The sequence below is a fragment of the Porites lutea genome, chromosome 8 (assembly GCF_958299795.1).
Source record: "Porites lutea chromosome 8, jaPorLute2.1, whole genome shotgun sequence".
Lineage (NCBI taxonomy): Eukaryota > Metazoa > Cnidaria > Anthozoa > Scleractinia > Poritidae > Porites > Porites lutea.
In genome coordinates this window covers 20956974-20982706 of record NC_133208.1, presented here as the reverse complement: position 1 = coordinate 20982706, position 25733 = coordinate 20956974, and the positions used below count along the sequence as shown (strand labels likewise).

Genomic DNA, 25733 nt, shown 5'->3' with positions numbered 1-25733 from the left:
CATACCACAAAGCCAAATTTTTCTTTTTTTACCGTGCGACAGTTGGACAAAATGCACGCAATTATTAAAACGTGTTTACCCAAATATCGTAGAGTGCATAAAAGAAACAAAAGAGAAAGAACAAAGAACATTGGAATCAGAGGCTTAAAGAACGATTTAAAGAAGAATTAAACAATCTGATTGGATGTTCGTGATGACGAGGAAAACGAGAATGAACAGAAAGAACACCAAAATATTAAAAGCCACTTTTCCGGTTTTCTGACATTACGGTTATATTATCTTGCACACAGGAGTGAAAGAAACATTATACATGTTTGTTGTTTTCTATTGACTTTAACATGATTATCGTATTATGCGCTAGAATGCCCTCTGTTATTCCGTTCAAAGAGAAAGGAGGGTGCGAATGGGGTTAACAATTAACTGATATTTGGCCAAAAAAAAACAGTATTTAACTGATAACTGGCCAAGAAATTAGTAGTTAACTGATAAATGAAAAGTTTACAGTTAAGTGATATTATATTAATGTTAATGATGCAAGAAAGTTTTCTAAACAGAAATGCTATTTTCTGACATTTTTTTGTCCCGCTGTTGACCCGGTGGCACATTGATATTACTATGAGCAAAAGGCACCAGGGCAGTACCCGACAACCAGAAAGCGTCAGTCAAAGAGCTAGTTGTAGACAACCCAACGAATAATTCGTCTTCTAATATTAACAAGATTTCTGTGTTCGGAAAAGGAAAATACTGTTTTCACGGATCCAAAAGATCGTCAAGTTAAACATTACTACCCAAATAAAGAGGGTTGTCCAATACTGTCGACCAGAATCCAGTCGTATCCCCTTGTTTTCCATCGGAAAACCGGAAGTCTAGTGGTGTTAAGTCCTACCAAGTCCGTCGGATGCATTGGAAACGAATAGATTCCGATGGAAAAGCACATTTTTCTATTCGTGAGAGACTTAGAAAAATCTCACTCATACTGGATGAGGGGGTAGAAAGTCGTTCCGATGGAGTCCATCGGATCCATTGGACACGAATAGATTCCGATGGAAAACTTCATTTTCTATTCGTTAGAGACTTAGAAAGATTCCACTCATGTTGGATGAGGGGGTAGAAAGTCGTTCCGATGGAGTCCATCGGATCCATTGGAAATGAATAGATTCCGATGGAAAACTTCATTTTCTATTCGTGAGAGACTTAGAAAAATTCCGCTCATGTTGGATGAGGGGGTAGAAAGTCGTTCCGATGGAGTCCATCGGATCCATTGGAAATGAATAGATTCCGATGGAAAACTTCATTTTCTATTCGTGAGAGACTTAGAAAAATTCCGCTCATGTTGGATGAGGGGGTAGAAAGTCGTTCCGATGGAGTCCATCGGATCCATTGGAAACGAATAGATTCCGATGGAAAACTTCATTTTCTATTCGTTAGAGACTTAGAAAAATTCCGCTTTTGTTGGATGAGGGGGTAGAAAGTCGTTCCGATGGAGTCCATCGGATCCATTGGAAATGAATAGATTCCGATGGAAAACTTCATTTTCTATTCGTTAGAGACTTAGAAAAATTCCGCTTTTGTTGGATGAGGGGGTAGAAAGTCGTTCCGATGGAGTCCATCGGATCCATTGGACACGAATAGATTCCGATGGAAAACTTCATTTTCTATTCGTTAGAGAGGGTTTAAAAAACGAGTTATGTTACGTGGGTACCGTGCTTGTTTCGACTCATGGCTTTAAGAGCGAGTTCTGTTGCCTGTTAGAATTGCCAGTCTCGACTTAGGGCTTAAAGAACGAGTTATGTTACACGTGCAATGTGCGCTTGATTTGACTCATGGCACGACTAGACTTCCTGAGATTCCATCGGAATCGGTGTGTTTCCGATGGATCCGATGGACTCCATCGGACGACTTTCCAACCCTCATCTAAGTATTGTTTACACTTCCGGTTTCATCTTATGACTAAACTTCCGGTAACTCAAGTGGACTCTACTGTACTTCCGGTTTCATTTTTCGACTAGACTCCGTCGGACTCCAGGTTTTGTCCACTGGAATCTGGTTGAGAGTATTGGACATGTGTGGAGGCAAATAAAAAAGCTGTAGTGGACTCTTAGTATTGTATTCGGCCAAAAAGAATTTCTGAGGGTTCAAAGAAATCAGTAATCTTTGTTTTAAGTACATGGAATTTGTACTTACGAGACATCATTTTTGCAACTGATGTTGGAGCTCTAACTATTGAGACTTTTTTAATAAGAAGAAAAGCTCGTGTGTTACCAACACTCGTGTTAAAACCGGTCTTTCTGAAACAGTTTCAGGGCAGTTTCAGTTTTTAAAACTCTTGGATATCTTTATGAGGCTTTTGAAATACGCGAAAAAAGTACGTCTGCAAAAAAGGTAGCATTGAGGGCCGCGAAAGAGGATGTCGACAAAATCTGTATCGAGGTACAAAAAACTTCTGACAACAGAGGTGGAAAGCCTACACTGGTTTCTCACTTCTACACAACACATTTAGTGCTTTAAACTACGCCCAAGACTTTGGAACCACAGTAAAGCAATCGCTTAAAAGAAATACGAGTTCGAAGTAGGTTACACCTCCGAAAAGTGAGTGTAATGTCATGCCTTCGTCAGCACTCTCAACTATGTCTCTCCCATCGGTGCAAACAGTGATTAAATTCAACAATTGAATCCAAAAATAATGGTCCAGTTTTGTTATTTAAGACCATATTTTGGCATTGATAATGTTTTCGTCGTCTGTTACAATGGATTGCAAGGATTAAAAATGGAGTGATAAGATGCAGGACATAAAACAACCAGATAATTACAAGACTGCGATTCCGATCAGATAATGAAAGTGCCGTGAACGCATGGAATCATCTCTGGAATCATAACCTGATTTTATGTGTACGCGTGACATCAACACCGGGATCATAACCTGGTTTTATGTGTACACATAACATCATCTCTGGAATTATAACCTGATTTTATGTCTACACATAACATCATCTCCGGAATCATAACCTGTTTTTATGTGAACACATAACATCATCTCTGGAATCATAACCTGATTTTATGTGTACACATAATATCATCTCTGGAATCATGACTTGGTTTAATGTATACATATAACATCACCACTGAAATCATAACCTGATTTTATGTGTACACACAAAATCATCTCTAGAATCATATCTTGATTTTATGTTTATACAAAAAAAATCATCTCTGGAATGATAACCTGATCTTATGTTTATACAAAAAGATCATCCCTGGAATCAGTAGCTGATTTCTAATAAACGTAGACTTGCTGAACTCACGAGTTTGGAGGACTTTTTAGAAGGCCTACAATAAACGTGGCCGAAGTCAGGTCACTTTGTTTCATAGCAGAAAGCTTTTTAAAAGCATGAGCCGTGGCGCCAAATCCCCGTTCTAATGCTAAATCACTCTATTAAGACAACCGATCATAAAGTAAGGTTCGCGCTTTGATTTCCCTAAAGGTGTTTTTGTGCGAGAGTGTACAGCCACAGTTGTGACGTCATGATTTTTTTGCAGCGCGTGCGCGCTATTCACGCATAAATACACTATTTTGTACAACACCTCGCAGGTAGAGAGGATTCCTTTTAATTAAACGCTTCTAACAAAGAGTTTTGCTTCTTCAGGAAAAAAAAACAAAAGCTAGTTTATAAAAAGAAAGATTTCTTTAGAGATCCAGACGCACAGGTCATTATCTCGTACTGATCTTCCCGACATGGTTATGCATGTCCTGCTATAAACTGCTTCATTGCATCATGCCTATGATCGTGAAATGATTGTATGTGCTCAGTTAGCAGCATGCATAGGTTGCCAGGAAGATTTTTATAGGTGGAGGTTGCCAATGCGGTATGGGGACATCGGTCTGCTTCAGCCAATGATTTTGCAACCAGTTCAAGAAGTTTCTGTTCTCAACAAAATGTTTTGTCAGAGGCTGTTTTTGGACCAACTATCACAAGCTACCGACCCATTGTCAGAAAGTTGTCTTTAAGTAAGAAGAGACTTAAATTCAGTTCCGTTTTTTAATACCTGTCTGTCACCCTACTAGCTTTTCCGTATTTCGTTTCCGTTTTTCTACAGTTCATAGCAGTTTGATATTTCACTAAAAAATTCATATCGTTTGATAAGTATAGACTCTAGTTGATATGTTATTGTTTAAGCTTGTTTCAGTTGCTTTTTCTCTCCAACTTGATACTTTGAAACCGTTTTAATACGAACAGAAATGTAGACACAGTGCAGGCTTGTTCCGAGAAGAGAAGGGTATGATTTTTATTTTTTAATTTTTTAACGAAGACTAGAGAGCAGCACAAAGGAAGACCTCTTGTAGTTGTAAGTTTTTTCGCTTATTTCCGATACGTTTCGTCTCTTACGTACCTTCTTCAGGGAATAAATACAACTAACAAAGAACAACATGTACAACACTTTTTGTGCGTAAGTAAAACTTCCCGCGATAGAAGTAAATAATAACTTAACTATGCTCTAAACGGACGTTATAAGAAACGCCTTAATACATATGTTATTGCGTGTTGTTATATTTTGGGTGCTATACGTATATATGTCACTAGTGTTCTTATAGTGATAAATCATTGTTCTGGCAGTGAAAAAACTGAAGAAAAAAAAAATGAAAAAAAAACTCTCTACAGTACCAGAATTTTTTTCAGTCAAACTTTAGAAATGTTTCAGCAATTTCCAAGTAATAATATATAGTAATAATGTTTTATTAAACTGTTCTGTATCTTAGTCATTTTTCTTTTCATAGTTCACTTTACAACGTTAGCCTAGCGAGACTCCCATTTTTTTTTCTTGCAGTGTGACAGACCTGGCATGCCATTTAATGACATTATCTGTAGTAATAGTATTCACTGTTCTCGATGGAAGACAAGCTTATTTACAACCCCAACTTTCAGGTCGGATTTTATATCAAGAAAAAGTGGTAGAGCATGGCCTTGATCTTTATACAATAGTCCCACTTAAGAAAGTAACCATTCTATCACCAAAACAATTCTTACCCAAACCAAATCACCCATATCCATCTCAAAAGTCAAATGGTCGACTTCTAACCGATAGACAGAAAAGAAAAGGAACGAGTGGCATTTTAACTTGAGGTAAAAGTCGTGCAAGCCTACCAATCACCTTTTTTACCTCTGCGACCACCTCTCTTATTAAGCGACCAAACTACTATTTATCAACCCAAAATAGGATTAACCAGGCTATAGTGAATTACATATCTAACCTTTTTGTTGTTTTCAATTATTCAGTGCTGAACAAAACCGATATCAATGATAAAGTACAGAAAAAAGGGAGGACATGATCGCGGGCTAAATTCGGGGCATATTAAAGGGCACATCCTGTTTTTCTTGTCAACGTCCCATCCTTTAATCTGATCATTTCAGCTCAGGCGGATATGAGATCCTCTGACACTGATTGGTTTAAAGTGCGAGAGAAAGACAAAATAGCTTTAGTATTATAACACGTAAATTAAAGTATCAATTTTTCAGACTTCATTGACATGTTTTTCCTGGAACAAAACTCGGAAAATAGTATTTTTGGTGAGTACTTACACAGTTCAGGGTCAATATTAAGTATACAAAATGGTCTTTATAATTCAATAATTTTTCGACTTGTACGTATCCAGGACTTTAGTGCAGGTTTAGTATTGTCGCAAAATAGCGACGCTTGCTGTTAATTGATCCGAGAATGTTTTTATATTTTGAGGACAGTCAAATTGCATCGTAAAGCTTAACACATTGTTAGGCTCTTGAGACGCCAAACTGATGCTAGTTTTTAACGCTCTTAGGCACTGGACCGAGCAGTTTGTGGTGATGTTGTATATGTCATCTTGTTTTCTTGTTTTTAAAATATTATTTTGTACGTTCACAGGGGTAACCATGGGAGGCTTTTCAAGCATCGTATTTTGCACAGTTTTGTTATTTCAAAACACGTGGTCACATGGTAAGAAGATTTGTCCTGACCCTGTCCTGATTGCCAAATAATCTGTGGCGCATTATGTTAAGCTCGTTTTGGGTTAAAAAATTGTTAGTAGGGAATCTTAGAATGGATATAATGCCAGTGATCAATATACTAAATTACAGGCTAAGCTAATTTTTACTACCTTCGTTTTTTATCGATAGTTTTGGGTTTTATATTTGGAACTACTTGAACTACATGTAGAAAGGTAGAAATTGGGTTTAAACTTGGAGTATGTAACCATCGTGATATGATCGGTCTTACACGTGTAGAAGGCCTAAATGTAATAAAGTCCTAAATGTTATGACAATTTGCACTAAATGTAATAAACTCTTATGTTGCCAATTACAGTAATTACTCGAATAAGCGCCGCCCTCAAATAAGCACCGCAATTGGGGGAGAAAAGTTCATAGGCGCCGCGGCGCTAAATCGCGTAAATTCGGTACATTTTCTTATGCACTGTGGAACTTAACGTTTACAAATAAATTAATTGTAAGCAACACAATACATAAAAAAAACTTGTGGGCCTCTTGCATGAGAGTATGTAAACATGGTTGTGGCTTCAAGATGTTTTGCTCTTCCCGCGCTTATCACGTAAGCACGAATTTGAAAAAGGTTTTTTTAGCTGAAAACTCGACAAATTTACTTTATTTACCCATTCCCCCGTCGGCTAAAACTTGGAAAATGTTTATAAACATGCTGTGTCAATTTTTTTTTTGCTTAAGCTGACACTTCAAGCGAGAAAACCCTTATTTTTGAAAGCACCTTTTTTGCAAAACCAGAACTGATTACGCGTACAAGCTTCGTGTACAAGACCTCTCGACTGGTGAGAGTTTCTCTTTTAATCAGTGCCATTACAAAGAGTTTTGTGTTTTTTCTCGGGAAAGTTATTTTATAAAATCAGTAGAAAACTTTCTTCCTGTGTTTGCATAGCCTGATATAAACACTCGAGAGGTTGGGAGAATACTCGACAGTTATGCAAACTCTTCGACTTCGTCTCGGGTTTACATGACTGCTACGAATTCTCCCAACCGCTCTCGTGTTTATGTCAGGCTATGCAACCACGGATAACGTTTTCTATTACTTAAACATTACTGTTTTAGAACAATTTTTCGGCTGGCCATACCAGCCTTCTTCAGCGGAAATATTGCATTAAATATTGTTCATTTTTGTTACTTGCAATAAGCGCCGCGGTGCTTATTTGAGGGCGGCGCTCATTCGAGTAATTACTGAAATTCGCAACTTAAGAGTTTATTACATTTAGGGCAAATTGTTATTACATTTAGGACTTTATTACATTTAGGGTCGTTTATTACATTTAGGCCTTCTACGGTCTACGGACATCTATGGATACTTTATTCCTGCGTTATTCTTGGTAGAGGGCCGTCGTTCCATCCTTGTTGTATCTGCCTTTCTATAAGTCAATTTTGCTTCTTAGACCTACTCCTATTGAAGGCACTGCCCCATTATGTCGAAACCCAAAGTAAACAAACAAGGCAAAAGAATATAAAGAAGGTGATGCTTATGGCAACTGAACAGCTTGGTTTCGGACAGTGATTGCCCCTCCTCTTCCGTTAAGGGCCGTCCTGGCTAAAACTGGCCCTAATCGGTCGTGTTCCTTGTAAACGGCAATTATTGTTAATTCTAATGGTCACAGACAATTTGGAGGGTTAACTCAGATTTTCTGAAGATTAATTTACTTTCATGACTACGATTTGGTAGAGAACTGCAGCTACAGTCTGGGAATGAGCAACAGGAACAAAATGATCCCAGATGAGAGCATCACATCATCATCCAGTTTAAGCGCTGAACATACTCCTTCTTATGCACGACTGGATGGACCGAGAGCCTGGTGCTCAGCTCCAGGAGATAATTCATCTCACATTCAAATCCTTCTGGCGGAGAAAACGTTAATTACTGCGATAGAAACTCAGGGAAGTCGTTATGATTCCAGTTGGTCAAGAAGATATGATGTTTGGTACTTAAAACGAGGAAAATGGATACTTCACAATGAGGTATAAGATGCATCCAACTCAGTCTCAAAGATAGATATCGTCGGGACAGTATGGGGCGATGTTTGCATAATAATAATAATAATAATAATGATATTAAAAATAATAATGATGATGATGATGATGATGATGACGAAGATGAAGATGGTAGGCTATTTGATTGATTATATATCACAACCATTGATTTAAAATTATAAATTTATGACTGAAAACATGTTCAAAAGTTGTCTCAAAATTGAAATCATAGGCTTATGAGGTATTCATCTTTTAGAAAATTTGGTAAACGGTCGTTGGCATTTTTAACACACACATAAAACCTTTCACCAGTGAAAGGTCAGTGAAAGCGTTTTTCAACTAAAAAGAAATAAATTCACATCCTAGAATCGGACCGGGGTCTCTCATACTTTTAATTATAATACCACGCCGACCAGCCAATATATTAATTTGAAAAATTTAAGTACATAAAAAAATTAGTTGTACTTCATAATTGATTCATTCTTATTAGGTAATTCTATAGCGTAATATTCGTAAATTAAACTAGGGCTTTAATTTGTATCTTTTTTCTGTCTCGCTATAACTTGCTCCTGTCCAGGGCATATAACTTTATTAAATTTACTAACTTATTTCTTTCAAAGACTAATTAAAAAGGTGTGTGTGTATGTTTTTTTTTTTTTTTTTTGGCCTTGTTGTATTTATATAAACTCGCCCCTGCCCAGAGGCCAAAATATGTATTACGCATCTACCATGACCAAAGGGGTGATTACCAATGCTTGGCAACGACCGTTTACAAAAGGGAAATGGAAGAGGTCGACCCGAGGTAAAGTTCCGTATACTCCTAATGTAGGGCCTGCCTGGTAACAGTAACGCAAACAGCGCCAAGAGAAACGAGCTGAATTCACCTATAAGAACACGTTCCGTTCGTATTTATGCACAAGATCCATTTGTGTTGCATCCAGCATCAATGCCCAAGGTTCCGTGTCTTAGACTGGAGCTCTATGGATGCACTGCACCAGGTAGGTTTTCCTTGATCATAATACGTTTCTGGGAAACTACCTACCTACCCCTCCCTTAAGCCAACATTAACACTTACTTCTCACCTGGGGCAAAATGATGCTTATGTAACCGAGCTCGATAATTAGCTCACAAAGCATTTTCTTTTCGGTATTAGTTTTTGCGGTTCTGTTTATCGTTTTCCCACGGCACGCGTTTCTGTAGTTTTGCTTTGTGGTTAGCCGTGTTTTATCTAGCTCTGTGGTTTCGCCGCAGTAACACCCTTAAACAGGAAAGAAATTAATTGACTTTAGCCCGCTTTAATTTGCCGCCATTGCTGTAGTTAACCTCGAAACTCTCCATTTGTTTCCTCCTATTATATTAACAGAACACGTATGTACTCTGCGGTAAAGCGATAACAGTGTTTTACAAACAGGCGTATTGCCAAAAGGAAGACTTCACTGTTTTGTGGCTTACCTAGCTATAGTTGTCCAATCGTATTGCTAATAACAGGATGCGAGCTGTTTGTGTTCAGCGCGATATAAATACGCCTGCACGTAGCGTTTCTACGCATTAGTACAGTTCCAGTTGCCGCGTTCACTAGTCAAGCCGTAGGACATAGTTTTGTAGAGTTCTCCCCTCGCTGGAGTGGCGCTATTGCCCTTTTCATCGCCCCTTTTCTTTCCCTTTTTGTTGCTTTATTCGTTTTTCTAGTGTTTTTAAATGTTGTATTTTTTTTTCCTCTAATTGGCCATTAAATTCTTGTTTGTTTTGTACACATTTTGTCTTTCATTGGTTATCATTCGCTACCTCCACTACTCGCGCAGCTCGGTCACACTTAGAGGAGGGGTAGGTGGGCAGTTTCCCAGAAACGTATAATGCTTCATTTATGGGGGGTTTATCTCAGTTCCTAGATAGTGGATTGTGGTGCGAAGTAAAAGAGCGAGAACAAAATAAGAAGGGAGAGAGAGGGAGAGACCCCACCCCCTCGCCGTTTGCGCGTCCCCCAATCTAAATGCCAGGAACAGGTTAATGGGGTTTAAGCAACAGGAAAGGCGTGTGAGAGTAGGGAACCTAAACACTTCAACATGTTACGGCATTCGTCAAACATGGGCACAGTTGCATTCCTAGAAAATCTAGGGACAAGTTTTCTGTCAATGGAACATCAGCCACATTAAGCTTCAAAAAAAGAAACGTTGAAATATTTTGAAGGAATGATACTCCTTCTAATTTCCCGACCTCAGGCAAAGAAGTGATTTTACATTCCGGTTGACCTTCACTTTCATTGGAATTTGTCTTTAACAGCCTCTTGTTCAGATCCAGGGATCCCTTATCAAGGAAAAAGAATTGATCACGATTTTCATCATGGCAGCACAGTGACATTCACTTGTCCCAGAGATCACGTCATGGAGGGTGCAGCAGCAATTAAGTGTACAGATGGTCGATGGAACAGTACAAAGCCAAGCTGCAAAGGTAAATAAACTTTGAAAGAGCTGTGTCACAAAATTTAGGGCATGATCGGGGATGTTACGTTACTTGGAAACTGCCTACTTACCCCTCCCCTGAGCCAAAATTTTGCCCTAAGTGAGAAGTAAGTGTTGATGTTGGCTTGAGGGAGGGGTAGGTGGCCAATTCCCAGAAACGTATAATGATCGAAATTTATCAAAATTCAAACGGTGGGAACCGCCAGCAAATTAAGTGAAACATAAAAATAACAAATCAAACATTAAAAGAGGGTAAGAATGATAAAACAAATACAAAAGGGGGTCAAAATCTTCTGAGGGAGCGTGCCCCCTGACCCCCCTAGCAGCTCGCGCCTTTGGCGCTCGTGATTGCCCCCTCCCACCAAATAAATCTAACCTTGCTACAGCTCTGTAGCCTAACCGTTTCAAGAATTCGTTCCTTTTCTCTGAAAAAATTTGATAAGATGCTTGGGAGAAAAATTTTTCTGAACTGAACCCTCAGCAAAAGTTACTAATTTTTGCGCTAAACAGACTCCCTCAAGCAGTTTAAGGCCTGGGACTAAAGGGTTTACCTGTGGAAAATGAATTATTGGCTCTAACTTCGGCATACATGATGGCGCTGAAACAAAATTTAGCACACTTAAAGAAGTCATCGTCCTTAACATTTTTAAGTATTAATAAGTCACATGATATGTCGCGTGACCATTTAGCTAAAAATCGTAAATTATTGTGCAATTGGTGGTCGGTTTAAGAATTTAAAATCGAGTAATAACATTTTTCTTATTCATACGAAATATTTCTGACACTTCACGTTTGGAATGACCGTCCATTGCACTTCAATAAAAAATATGAAGAAAAATATCATTTTTAATGGCCAAACTTAATTAATCTTGAGTTATTTAAAACTTTAATTTGAAACTTCGCGTACATTCATTCCAAATGTAGAAAGTTTGGTATGTTTATTCTCTTTCAGAAATGCCAGTGTATTTATCCAAACAAAGCAAATTCGCCACCAATTCGCCAAGTTCTTTGATTTTAAATTTTTGGTCACTTGACATGTGACCATAATTAAACGTCAAGGCATAAGAAAACCTCAAGATTTAGTTTTGGGAAAAAATTCATTTGGTTCCAGGTCTCCTAGCGAGAGATATTGCCAATCATTCTTATGTTCAGAACACTCCTTTGAACCAGGCCTTAAACCCCTTCAGGCCACCTCCAATTATGTTTTTTTAGATCCCAACAATGTTAAATTACACTTTTATTGTTTTGACACTCATTGTAACGAACACAGAGCCACAGGCTTTAACATTTTTTCACCTCTATAAAACGTTAGTTCCATGTGTTACAGCATACGAATTTTTTGCCGGATTTACGATTGTCTTTTTCGTCTCAGTGAAAATTGTGGTAAATGTAAATACATGTCAGTTATCTTATGCAAAAATTCGAGGAACGTCCTCTCGCATCCCTCTATAAAAACTTTCTCAATTTCTCGCGATCCCTGTGGTGTTCGCAACAAAGGAATTTGAATGTATATAGAGCGGTTTTCACTTGACTGTCGTAAAACCAAAACCAAAGTAAATACACTAGCCAACCAAAGGACGTAGTAAGACCAAAACCAAAACCAAAACCAATCCCAATTCGACAGTCAAGTGAAAACCGCTCTAACATTGGACTTCTGTATTGACCTCTAAAGCACCTTGTGTTGAACCCACGGATCCAAGGCATGGCTGGAAGGTGAATCGAGATTTCAGACACGGACGCTCTGTAAGGTTTTACTGCTTCAGTGGATATCAGAGAGTCGGGGCTGCCTCCATAACGTGCAACGATGGTAATTGGGATGGTTGGGTTCCACTGTGTAAAGGTAAGCAAGGTCAACATTTCCTTTCTTGAACAAAGATACAAAATTTTATAAGCCAGTTAAGAGAGAAAACAGATTACTTATGTTGTATAAAGAAAATAGACCTTTTCACGGTTTTTTTTTTCAACTTTTGACCGTGGACAAGTTAGGGAAAATCCGTCCACACCATTGAAAAGAGCGCCTAAAAAGTTAAGTAAAATCGTCTAGTTTAAAAAGTACTAAAAAGTGTTTTGTTGAAAAGCAACGAGGATATAGCGACTCGAAGCCGCGAAATTTCACAGACGTTTGTATAGTGGTGGTGGTGGTGGTGGGGGAGGGGGGGTGGCACAAACTTGCCCCCCGACATACAAACGTTTGTAATTTTCGCAACTTGTCCGAGCTATATAGTCGCTCGCTTAAGACATATCACTTTAAAATTTGGCAATTTTATTTTACTAATATTATAGCGAAATTCGTTGTATTGCGCTGTGCCTTTTGCAAACATCGAAGGGATTTTGGGTTTATCTGTTCCGTCAATCATTTTAGTAAAGGCGGGGTATGCAAGTCACAATCAGGGTAACATGCTCTATCACCCAGCTCGGCTGAGAATGACTCTAGACTGCTCAATAGTAGCGAAGGAAATCGCGATGGAGAGTGGATTTTTTGTCGGAGGAAGGAGGCAGACGTTGCTTTGTTCTTGCAAGTGACAAGAATAAGAAAGATCCGAAAAATCTGAGAAGCAAACTTATCTAGTCGATTATATATCACAAAGCAACGAGCCTTGAAACACGAAACAAACAAAACGGATAGAAAACCACCAATCACGAATCAAAAGCCATAACCTTTTGAACTCGTGCAAGTAAACATGTGTTTCCTAAGAGGTCCGCTAAGATGATTGACGCAACAGAACAACCCAAAATTTGCAAACCGTACAGCGCGATAGCTTGGATACAACGAATTTCGCTGTAAAGCGCTCTTTCCAGTGGTTTCGACGGATTTTCCTAAACTTGTCCATGTCAAAAGTTGACAAATCCGCGAAAACATCTATTGCTTTGAGGATGAAAAATGCCAATGTTATTAATAATTGCTGCTGCTCTGGTAAAATTCAGTAAGTAAAAAAAGATCTGATTACCTGTTTCGTACAAATAAATGTAGGTGTATGCGGAAGACCCCGTACTTCATCTACAGTTCAATTGCAAGGAAGCCGTTATCTCCATGGAGACGAGGTTACATTTTCCTGCCCCAGAAACTACGATTTGTTTGGGAAAGCCAAACTGCGTTGTGTTAACCGAAAATGGGATTCCCCGATACCGGAATGTAAAGGTACGATTTTCTTATGAAAATGAAATAATCAGCATGTCACGAGCGTGGGACAAGGAAATTAAAAATCTGAGTACCCGAAGGATTCGAACCTATGACCTCCCAAACACCGGGCGGACGATCTATCTACTTGAGCTACGAAGAACTCAAGGAAAGCGAGGCCATATACTAGGTTCATATTTGACACGCGTCCTGCATACTGCTAGGATCAGCAATGTCGGATTCGTACTGTGTCGTGAAAGAATGAAAGATGGTCAATTTTAAGTTCGGTGAAACGAATGTGAAAATGAAATAATCAGCGTGTCACGAGCGTGGGACAAAGCCGAAAAAATATGAGTCCCCGATAGGATTCTTTCTTGTTGCTGATTCCTCGAAGAAAGCGCGCGAGTTCCGTTCTAGGGACCAAACTGGCCCCAAAATTGTAAAATGACAACTCTATTGTTGTCGTTTTTGTTGTTCGTACTTTTTCCCTTAGCAATAGAAATTTAATCGATCGTATACAGGGGTGGTTTGTTACTGCCTTATCTAGCTTACTCGGGCATTGCAGCACCAGATTCTAGTTAAGAGCAAAAGAGAAAAAGGGAATTAAGAACTCCGTATAAGTTTACCCACTCCAAGAATCATGAACTATTGGGAAAAAATTATCCTTTCTGAAAGTAAGCATTCCGTCCTACCTAGTATAATGAAAAGCGGAATTTCCAAAATGAGGTATATGTGCAAAGATCTGTCATTCCTAAAACGAAAGTCGGTTCAGAAATGCATACATCGTTCCTTATTGACGCGAAATGGCCCGATCAGTAGCTGAAAGAGTTAACAAAAGAAATCGATCTTTTTTAGCCCGCTGCACGCTTGTGTCCGGACCACCAGAACATGGCTTTTATGTGAAAGGTTTTATCAATTATAAAGATGACATGATAAAGCATGGTGAGAGGATCAGTTATGGCTGCAACGCAACTTACACCTTGGTAGGGGACAGTACACAAGAATGCAATGATGGCCTATGGAACAATCCTAGACCATCGTGTAAAGGTTTGACAGTGTTCTTTGCGTGAAAATTGCTAAACTCATGGCCTAATCACAAACTGTCACATTGGTGTTGCAATAGGCTACTTTTTTGGTTGTTTGTTCAAGAAAAGGTTCCCAATAAGAGTGTTCGCAGTTAACATTGTGGAGTACAGTGTGTAGTTATTCAAAGAATTTACCATTTTTTCAGATTGAACTATCTACTACAAATATGATTAAATTTTCTGGGTCACATGTTTATATTGTTCTTTAGCTGTAACAGTAAATAGATGAACTTACACGTGTTAAGCAAAAAAAAGAAAGGGAAATGAAAAATATTTGTTGATAGTATATTATTTTAGGTAGTAGTTGTCTCTAGTATTGTATTGTTACCTAATGTTAATTTTACATTGTCCTTTCATTTATTTCAGCTTGTACGAACATTATGTCTGATACGCAGTGCCAAGAGTGGTCCAACAATAGACGCTGTTCTATTTCTTTTGTTCTTCAATTTTGTAAAAAGACCTGCCGAAAATGCTACGCTTATGGAGGAGGATCATAAGTGGTGAAAGCACTCTTAAGTCATAACTGTGCGTTAGGACTAGCTAATCATTAATGAACTAATAAAAATATATCCAGTGATTATACGTAAAGCTACATATGCGGCCCCGTTGTTCAACCTGGTTGCCCATTGTTAAGATGACATTATAGCAGAAACACTTAGAAACGGCTTGCATGTTTTTGTTTGCACTAAGATTTCACCACACCCTTTTGTCGGTTCAACGACAATTCCTTATAGCAGTGACAAGATTTTTCAAGGGTGCTAGTTATATTGTAACTGTTGTTGCTGCCATTGGTATGGTATTAGCGGTTATCGTGGTGGTAGTGGTAGTGGAAGTAGTAATGGGAGTGGTACTGCGGTAAAGGAGGTATAAGTAGTAGTTTTAGTGGTAGTGGCAGTGGTAGTATAATTATTTAAAGTAGTAGCAGCAATGGTACTCACTTGGTGGTGGTATCGGCACGAAGGGATATTAAGGTTTTACGTATTATGGCAAGGAGCCTAAAAGTGTGACCGCTTTTGATTTATTCACTTTCTTTCGTGCAGCAGATTTAGTCCAATCAGAAGACAGTAGTGGATAAGGAACCGGCTAGTCCCCTTTTTTGTGGATTTAATTAACTTCTTGAGTGGCATAAATTAACGCCGATGATCTTATTATGATAGGATGATGTCATGATCTATTTTGGGTTGGCAATGAGCAAGTGACGTCACAATACCTAGGCCTTGAGGTCATCAAAAAAGTTGATATCATAATCTAAAAACTGGAACAGTGTATGGCATCATAGACTAAAACTAGTAGCATGACATCACACTATAAATATCAATTATATACTAAAAATAGAAAGAATGATGCAATGAGGATAATTTTAGCAACAAGGATCTCAATTGTTTATTATAAAAATATCATAAAATGTTGAGGTAGCAGTGACATACGTTTATTTTCATGTTTTTTTCTATCGTTTCGAAACACATAAAATGCCCCTTCCTTACCAAGCAAATCATTCTCGACATTCGAAAGGGTAAAAAAGGAGGTTAGGCGAATAATAATAAACAATAAACCAGTTTATTGAAGACTATTTTTTAAATAAGGCGCTGACACCAAGTGATCTGAAAGTTAAATTTTCGGGATGGCCGAGCATACGAGAGATGCGGCGCCTAAAGAAAACGGTATTTTTTTTTTATCCAGATGCAATATGTTCACAGCCAATTTTGGACCCAAGGCTTCAATGTCAAAGGCTTCGCATCACAGCTTAACAGCTGCTCGGCAGCTGGAAAAAGTGACGAGATCATTAGAATTTAAAGCGGTAGCACTAACTACGGACCATTTTGGAACGGACCAAAGAAGGCTTAAACAATTTTGGATTTTAAGAAGTATTTATGGTGTGGAGTTGCTATTCCAAGCGCTGATCAAATCAATGCAAAACTCATGAAAACAGCTGTACTTACCTGGGCTGAGGGTGAACTGAGGCAACCAATCACTTACTCCTCTTGCGTCATTCTTTCGGCTGACGAGAGATGGCACGTGACCAGCTGCGCTGAAAAGCATTATTTTGCGTGCGTTTTAAAAATGGACAAGACCCGATCGAACATCAGTTCAGATTTGGACAAATATTCTAAACCATCTTGTCCAGAAAATATGGAATTCTGTGTTCTTCACAATGGTTATGAACATCAGCGGCTTGTGCAGGCAGCTAAAGGAAAGACAGTTTGGCTGAATATTGCACCTTTCCTTCCCCTCATAAAACAAAAGAGGTTGGAAAGGACATAAGTTTTCAACTTTTGGGATAATCAAAACGAGAGTTTGAAACATAACGGCCAGCGTGAATTTTAAAGCGGCGTGTCGCGAACGTCGCGCGCGCACGTTCATGTTCGCTTCTTCTCGTTTCTCGTTTCGCTTTGACGTGCTCCGAGAATGGGCTCTAAAACTCGAATATCAGCATTTCCAGTGCTAGCATCAAACTACGAAAGATTGATAATTTTACCAGCACTGATGTAAATTGCTCGTAGCAACGGTAAGCTGGGTAGGTGTGCCAATTGTCCTTGGACAAAGCCATTACAAAAACAAACAAACGAAAAATATAAATCAGGAAAACAATGTTTAGAATAGGTTTACTTTATTTTTTGTTATTAATTTAGATCTATAATTTGGGTTGTTTGGTAATGGTAACCTGTTCTAGTCTCCAAGATAGTAATGCGCAGAGAGATCGTGAAAGCTGATGAGAAAATTGCACGTAGGCTGCGAAGAGAGAAGGTTTTTCCACCGCCGCCCTCTTCCCCAGATCACGCCCGACCTATTTCCCCTTGACCTTATTTTCTCGACGTTCCTACTATCTAAGAGCCTGGCACAGCCAGGCCATGCATACCCAGTCCTGGTTTCAGAAGTTGTTTTTCTCGCGTGGGGCGGAATGCTTAGATGTCGGCTACAGGTAGACACATGTTCGATTCTTATACCGATTGCTTTTGGATTAGATTTGCTAACTTATTTATTGCTCAAAGCATTAGCATATTCCCCTTCATTGACTGGCTTTGACTAAGAAGCTACGTTCATTGAAGAAAAAAGGACAGGAAGCTTGTATTTGTAACCCTTCTATGACCCTCTCCCTCTTTAAAGACCCGGTTGCGCCGTCTTTGCATCAGGCTTTGGAGTTTTACATCGTTTTAGTTTTTGTACTGGCAAGTGGAAAAGATCTGTACTTGGGTCTTGGGAAACACGGATGCTTTCTTCATAGTGTGACGTGTGACGAATGTTGGATGTCTTAAAACAAAATCTGTGATTGCCGGTCAAAGCGCACGATTTTTCGTTGTTTAATTGATTTTGTCGATCGTATTCATTACTCGAGTATTCGCAGGAAACCGTCTAAGAAATCAGTTATAACCAAATAATGATAGGGCCGGTTTTTATGAACAGTGAATGCCTAGATGATGTGCAAAGGGTGGGTGGGGGAGTGGGGGGTGGGTGACCACCCGCCTTTGAGGTTTTTTTTTTATTTTTTCCAAGACTATAAAACATCAGCATCTGACGTTTTCACGGTAGCTGTTTGTTTATCCCTCGCGCGCATCTTGAGACAAGTTTCTATAGTTACGAGATATGACGTCATAAGTAGCAGGTGGTCAAGCCATTTTTGAGTGAAAATGCATGTTTTTTCAACTTCTTTCAACAAAAAGTAAAGCTTGTGGATGAAATGATGCAAAGTGCTTATTCATGTGTTACTTTACATGTTAAGCACAAAAAATAACCATTTCTCGCGGTTTTCCCCTGATTTCTAATTCTTAGTAAAATCCAAGATGGCAGCCAAGATGGCGACCATTGTGAGTGACGTCACAGGCCTCCAGCAGCGCCACCATCTATAAAATATACCTCATCTTGTTGAGAAGATCAAAGGTTTTCCGCTGAAGGTAAAATCGTTTCGAAATACTGCAACATAACTCTGGGGAGGGGTTCCATCAACCCCCCCCCCCCCCCTTGTACCACGGTGGAGGTATGAATTTGCGTGTACGTCCGAGGGTTAAATTAACCAATATGAAATTCCGTGTCGCTGTACGATGGAGTCGATAGCAACCAAAATTTACTTTTCGTCGGTCGAGGTCTGGGCACAATTTGGGACATATCAGTTCAGTGTACATGACCTACATTAAAAATTTTGCGCCGTGATGTTTTCGAACTTGAGCAGACGTTTTCCTTGAAAAGAATCAGAACTTTTCAGGTAGTCATATTTGCAAGGGAGCTTTGATTTATCAATAGATTGCCTTTTTTTGTTCTTCTTCTTCCAAATTATACAACACTTTTTTGAATCGTATGGTTTTCTAGCTCCCACGCAGACGTTCTTACGGGTTCGTCACGCAATCATTCCTGGAGAGGAATGCCTTTTTTGCGTGACGAACCCGAGGCGAGTTTTTGCGAACTTAATTTTGCAGGGAACAAGATCGTCGGCTAAATCAAAACATAAAATGGACCAGTCTTTACAGTGAGGTACGATATTTATCTGTAGCGAAGCATTATAACAGATTAAAGCTAACAAGAAACTCATATACTGTACGTGGTAAGCAAAGATTTCCATGCAGCCATATTCAGATCATATTTTATGCATTTAAGCTTAGAAAAAAAGCACTTTATTTGAGTATCAATGTATTTAGCACGAAACTACTAATTGGGGACACTATTTTAACGTCTCCTACGGGTCCTACGGGAGACGGGACCGCCATTTGACGTGGTCATCCGAGCCATGCGAAGGTCTAGCCATTTGCTGTGCAAAGGGAGTACCTTCATTTCTCAGTTATTTTAAGACCCTGAGTGTTGGTCCAGTCCCGAGAATTGAACCCGCGACTTCCCACTCTGCAGTCAAGTGCTCTACCAACTGAGCTAATCCTGCTAATCGTGCTGCTTACATGTAAGCTTTAGTCTTCTGTTTTGATTCCCTTCACATAAGCTATTTGTGTGAAATAGTATGAAATGGTTTTCTGCAAGCCTTATATATGAATGGGGCCGTACAGAAATCTTAATTAACAGACTGGAACCTGACAAAGCCAAAAACAATTCTCCACAACTCAACGTAAGCTTATGTTTTATTCATATCTTTATTCTTATGCCTCTGTTATTAAAGGCCATCCTCACTAACGCATAATCTCTTATGCTATGCATATGCATCTCTATTGAGGACCATGCTATGCTTATGAATGCATCGCTAAAACTGCACTTGCATGTCCATTTCCGTTCATGTTTTTCTGGAGTCTAACGAATATCATATGAATTTGCATCCACTTTATTTACTGTGAATTGTTCTATAGTGTGCTTGATTACACTGTAGTTCTTTAAGAGAGAGCATCACACTCAATACAGTCGACTCTCTCTTAACAAACACACCTCTATAAGATGGACACCTCTGTAAAACGGACACCTAGAGTTGGTCCCTGCCTTTCTTTACTCCTTTTATTTAACTCTCTATAAGACGGACATCTCTCTAAGATGGACAGCTAGTGCCGGTCCCAAAGGTGTCCATCTTAGAGAGAGTTGACTGTAAAGCCTGATTAAATCAGTTGTATTCAGGTTCTTTTTTGACTGTTGAAAAAGGGGGCTTTTTTGCATGAGCATGTGCGACTGCTGAACAAGCGATGTGCATGGAGGCCCACCACAGGGTCTGCCTTTATCAAAATGGTGCGTCTCAAAGCTATCATCGCGATTATTTTGCTTGTTGGTCTTGGCGAATGTGCTCGTGATGTAACAAAATGTGTAGTTTGCAAAAAACTCTAACATGGTGTTAACAAAAGTGAAGTAGACCGGCTTTAACATAGCACGAGCTGCTATCCAAATTTCATCTCCCGACTTTAGCTGGACAACAGAGCACATATATGTAGTGCTTGTAGGATTATGCTGATCTCAAAGTCTAAACAAAGTGCCGAAACATGTGATGATGTAAGTATACACTTGTTTTGAACTGGGAAAGGAACCCAAATATTAATTTTAAAAAAAAAACATAGCAAATTTCAGTGAATGGTTCAAAGTGCACAAAAGCTGGTGTTCAGATCAGCAGTGAATTAATATATGTTCTACAATTTTGCCAGGAAACTCGATAGCTGCTCTCGTACAATCGATGCCTCCAGTTGACTGGACCAGTTTACAATGGAATGCTGCGCGAGGTGACCATTCAGTTAAAACAAAAACAACAAGGCAATATCTGGATGTATATATACAATCGAACTTGAAACAATCTCAGAACAAAGCAGAAAAACTCAAGAAACTTGCAGACGTCAAACGCAAAGTTAACTTCCGGTCCAGTCTGTAGCATCAGGTCAGCGGTTATATTTAGCGCATGCCTACTGGAATAAAGTGTGTTCATTTGCATCCGCCATCTTGAGTGTATGTTGTGTCTTCTCGGAGAACACTTCATGGTGTCAGAAGTGGGATGGAGCACCTGAAACCGCCTGAAGCTTTGATATTGTCTACAGCGACGAATAAAGCCGAAGCATGGCGGCGTTGGAAAATGTCATGGGACCTGTACAAAGTTGCGAGCGGACTCGATCAAAAGGATGAGAAGATTCAAGTCGCTACGTTGCTCCACGTGCTTGGCAAGGAATGTGTGGAAATTTTTTCAAATTTTGTGTGGGATTCCGAGGATGATCGGGATAAAATTGAGGCCGTCGAAGGAAAGTTCAAAGCTCATTGTGCACCACTGACCTCGAGGCACTTCAATCGCTATTTGTTTATCGAACGGAAACAGCAAGACGGAGAGACAGTCGATGAATTCTGTAGCGCATTGAAAACACTAGCTAAGAACAGCGACCTCGGTGATAAAGAAGAATCTTGGATTACATCCATGTTAGTCCTGGGGCTTAAGGATCCGCATTCCAAAGAAAGGTTGATGGAGAGAGAACAGAGTTTAGAGAAAACATTGCAAGCAGCTCGCATCGCAGAAACAAGCAAGCAGCACATGAAGAGCATAAAAGAAGAGGGTAGCAAAGTTGAGAAAGTGGATGTAGTAGACGGCAAAGGACAGAAGCCTCAATGGGGAATGCCCTGTAGGAGTTGTGGTATTCGACATGCCCGAGATTCATGTCCTGCTGCTGGGCGACGCTGCCACAAGTGCCAGAAAATGAACCATTTTTCAAGGATGTGTCGTACCTCAGATGGACAAAAGAAACAGGTAAACTCTCTTGATGATTGTGACTCTGACTCTGAAGTTATGTTCATTGGAGCAGTCAATGCAGGAGACAAAGACTGGGTTGAAACTGTCAATTTTGGAACTGTTCAAGAAGTCTTTAAACTAGATACTGGGGCCCAGTGCAATGTCTTGCCCAAAGCCGCATATGACAAAATTACAACAAACCCTTTGCAACCTTCCTCGGCAAGATTAGAAAGTTACTCCAAAACTTGTATTAGACCTGTTGGAAAATGTGAGCTGCCTTGTTGGGTGCGTGGGGAAAGGTATCAAGTATGTTTTCAAGTGGTTGATGGAAATTACATGCCCCTCCTGGGTAGATCATCCTGTGAGAATATGGGCCTAATCCAGCGCATAAATGCCATTGAAAGTGTCAGTATTCTTGATGAGTTCCCTGAAGTATTCCAAGGACTTGGGTGCCTCCCAGGGAAATATCACATTAGTGTGGACCCCTCTGTTCCTCCTGTGGTCCACCCACCCAGACGAGTTCCTCACTCTAAGCGAGTCCCACTGAAGAAAGAGTTAGATCGGATGGAGAATGTTGGCATTGTAGAGAAAGTTCCCTTGAATGAACCTGCCGATTGGGTAAGCAGCCTTGTTTGTGTTGATAAACCGGATGGGTCTATTCGTGTATGCTTAGATCCTAAAGATCTTAATGTTGCCATTAAAAGAGAACACTACCCTTTGCCAGTGGTAGATGACATCACAACTAGTTGTTCAGGAGCCACACTATTTTCAACTTTGGATGCAGAAAAAGCATTCTACCAGATCCAGTTAGACGAGGAGAGTAGCAAGCTCCTGACATTTAATACCCCCTTCGGAAGGTATAGATACCTGAGGATGCCGATGGGGATTAAGTCTGCTCCAGAAGTTTACCAACAAAGAATGGAGCAAGTCTTTGAAGGATTGCCGGGTGTGAAAGTCATCATGGATGACATAATCATACATGGTCGAACTGGGCCGGAACATGATACACGGTTGAGGGCTGTTCTGCAGCGTGCCAAAGATAACAATCTCAGATTGAAGAAGTCAAAGTGCCACATACAACAGGAAGAGGTGAAGTTCCATGGCCACTTGTTCTCCCATGACGGTTTGAAGACAGACCCAGAGAAGGTCAGAGCCATAGTTGAGATGCCAAGGCCAACAGACAAATCTGGTGTACAAAGATTGTTGGGGATGATCAACTATGTCAGTAAATTCATCCCCAACATGTCTGACCTTACTGCACCATTAAGACAGTTACTACACCAAGATGTTGAGTGGCACTGGGAAGAGCAGCAGGAAGCTAGTTTTAAAGCAATCAAGGAATCGCTTGTCTGCGCCCCTATTTTAGGATATTATGATGCAAAGAAATCCCTGACGCTACAAGTTGATGCCAGTTCAACTGGACTGGGTGCAGCATTGATTCAGGAAGACCGACCAATAGCTTATGCCTCAAAGGCACTCACGCCCACTCAAGAAAGGTATGCCCAAATTGAAAAGGAACTTTTGGCAGTAGTATTTGGCTGTGCCAAATTTGCAGAGTACATCGTGGGTCGTGATGTCACCGTTGAATCAGATCATAAACCTTTGGAGGCAATTATGAAGAAGCCCTTACACGTAGCACCCTTACGGCTGCAACGGATGTTGGTCCAACTCCAGCGCTTTCCAGGAATCAATGTGGTATACAAGCGTGGAGACAGCTTACATTTAGCGGATGCTTTGTCTCGAGCCCATTTGGAAGAACAGCTGACGAATGCTGAGCAATTGGACATAAACTTAGTAGAGGATGTTATCTCTGACCACCAGTTGGCCCGTTTCGCTGAGGCAACTAAGGAAGATGCGATTTTGTCTGACCTGCAACAAGTTATTTTGTCAGGTTGGCCAGATTCCAAAGGTCAAGTCCCACCCAATGCACAGGAGTTTTGGAATTACCGTGATGAATTAACAGTAGCCCGGGGACTGATCGTTAAGGGACAAAAGATTGTTGTACCAAGTAGCTTGAGAGGAGAGATGCTTGAGAAACTGCATGAGGGACACCTGGGTATCAACAAGACAATAGCGAGAGCGCGGGACGTATTGTTCTGGCCCAGGATGAGTGTGGAGATAACCGAGAAGATTAAAAACTGTCCTGTATGTCTAGAAAATCGACCAAGTCAGCAGCCTGAACCATTGAAGTCGCACGAGATTCCACCACTGCCTTGGGCTAAGGTTGGCACAGATATTCTGCACAAGAATGGTCGGAACTACCTCGTTACTGTCGATTATTACTCCAAGTGGCCAGAAATGACTTTACTCCCGTCAATGACAAGCACCGGAGTAATTACAGCTCTTAAATCCCAGTTTGCGAGATATGGAGTCCCTTCAGTTGTCGTTTCTGACAATGGCCCCTGTTACAGCTCTGCAGAATTTAGGAAGTTTTCAGAAGACTGGGGTTTTGAACACATCACTTCAAGTCCTGGCTACCCACAATCCAATGGCCAGTCAGAGAGAACCGTCAAGACCGTTAAAGCAATGCTGGAGAAAGCTGGTGACCCATACAAAGCTCTCCTTTCTTACCGAAATACACCCCTGGAGGAAGTTAATCTGTCACCCTCACAAATGCTAATGGGAAGACGTTTGCGAACCTCAATTCCAGTGACTGAGGATTTGTTGAAACCTCAACTCTATGACCCTGAAGATGTCCTCCCTAAGTTAAAAGAAAGGTAGAGAAAGCAGAAGCTGCAGCATGACAGAAAAGGAAAGGAACTGCCCCCTTTGAGGGATGGTGAGGTTGTAAGAGTTAGAGAAGGCAACAAGTGGAAACCTGCTAGAGTTACACAGGTTCTTCCTTCACCTAGATCTTATAAGGTTGAAACAGAGCTTGGAGAGTACCGAAGAAACCGTCGACATTTATTAAGAACTGAAGAGTCTCAGATCCCAGAAATCACCCCTACACCGGAAGTCTCGAATGATGAGGACCTGACAGACACGGAAGTTGAGCCATCCTCTGTTAGAGTGGCCCACGAGAATCCTGTAACACCGCCAACCGGAATGTCTACGGTTACTACCACGCGGTCTGGTCGGACAATTAAGGAACCTCAGAGATTTAAGAGAGTGTCTCTGTAAGAGCGGTCCGGTCGATTTTGCTTGAGACACAGATTTAGCTCATTTCTTGTGTGTTGTAAGACATTCATGTACCTATACTAAAACCACAATCCTTTTGATCGGATCTCTTTATTTTTAAGAGTTTTACGGAAATTAAATTTCACTCGAGCGAAGGCCTGTCGTGACACTTTTCAAGACGTTAATTTGAGGCAACTTTGCCGGACAATTTATAACAGACTACGGGAATCAGCAAAAAACAAATACCACAGCCATGTATATTAACTCTATCTTATCCAACAAGGCGACTTTCGTGAACATCACGTTTCAATCAAGCAAACAGGAAGACTTGAACGACACCTTATCGGTTCGCTTAAGTCACACACGCGAAAACTGATCAAATTCAAGGTACATTTTTGAAAAAGTGAGGCGTTCTTAACTGATCCGACTAATATAGCTAGGAAGTAGGTGCCATAGAAAAGGTGACTACAGGAAAAAACTTTGCGGCCCGACCTTTGCTAAAACTTTATAACTCCGTGAACTTACCTAATTTTCGGCAATCTCCATGTTTTGCCGCCATTTTGAGGGACTTGTCAACATGACGCGTAGCAGATATAAATTGAGCAGGTAGATCTAAAACCGTCAGAAATACATACGAAAGCATTCAAATGAACTTCACGTTCAATTCAAGGGGCAAAATTTGAAATTGTTCGTTAAACCTACCATTCCTACATCCCCATGCGACCATTTCTTCCAACAATTCAAACACTACAACTAGTGCTCGAATTTCCCTCGTCGATTCCACCGTAAGAAATAACCTGTGCCACCCAAGCTTCGACTCGAATGTGAAGT

General features: G+C 40.1%; 2 protein-coding genes and 2 long non-coding RNA genes across 4 annotated transcripts in view; 3 read left to right on the top strand and 1 right to left on the bottom strand.

Moving 5' to 3' along the window:
* LOC140945339 (uncharacterized) overlaps positions 1–25733 on the bottom strand; it is a 554440-nt gene that overhangs the window by 260735 nt on the left and 267972 nt on the right. The window lies entirely within an intron of this gene.
* Positions 5448–8476, top strand: LOC140945649 (uncharacterized). The gene is made up of 3 exons (XR_012166729.1): positions 5448–5564; positions 5896–5967; positions 7705–8476. It is a non-coding gene; the product is annotated as an uncharacterized lncRNA (long non-coding RNA).
* Positions 8696–12991, top strand: LOC140946618 (seizure 6-like protein 2). The gene is made up of 4 exons (XM_073395734.1): positions 8696–9007; positions 10290–10457; positions 12141–12308; positions 12831–12991. Exons 1-4 carry the CDS (start codon positions 8956–8958, stop codon positions 12989–12991), a joined length of 549 nt encoding a protein of 182 aa, XP_073251835.1. The 5' UTR covers positions 8696–8955.
* Positions 13444–15832, top strand: LOC140945648 (uncharacterized). The gene is made up of 3 exons (XR_012166728.1): positions 13444–13607; positions 14442–14633; positions 15038–15832. It is a non-coding gene; the product is annotated as an uncharacterized lncRNA (long non-coding RNA).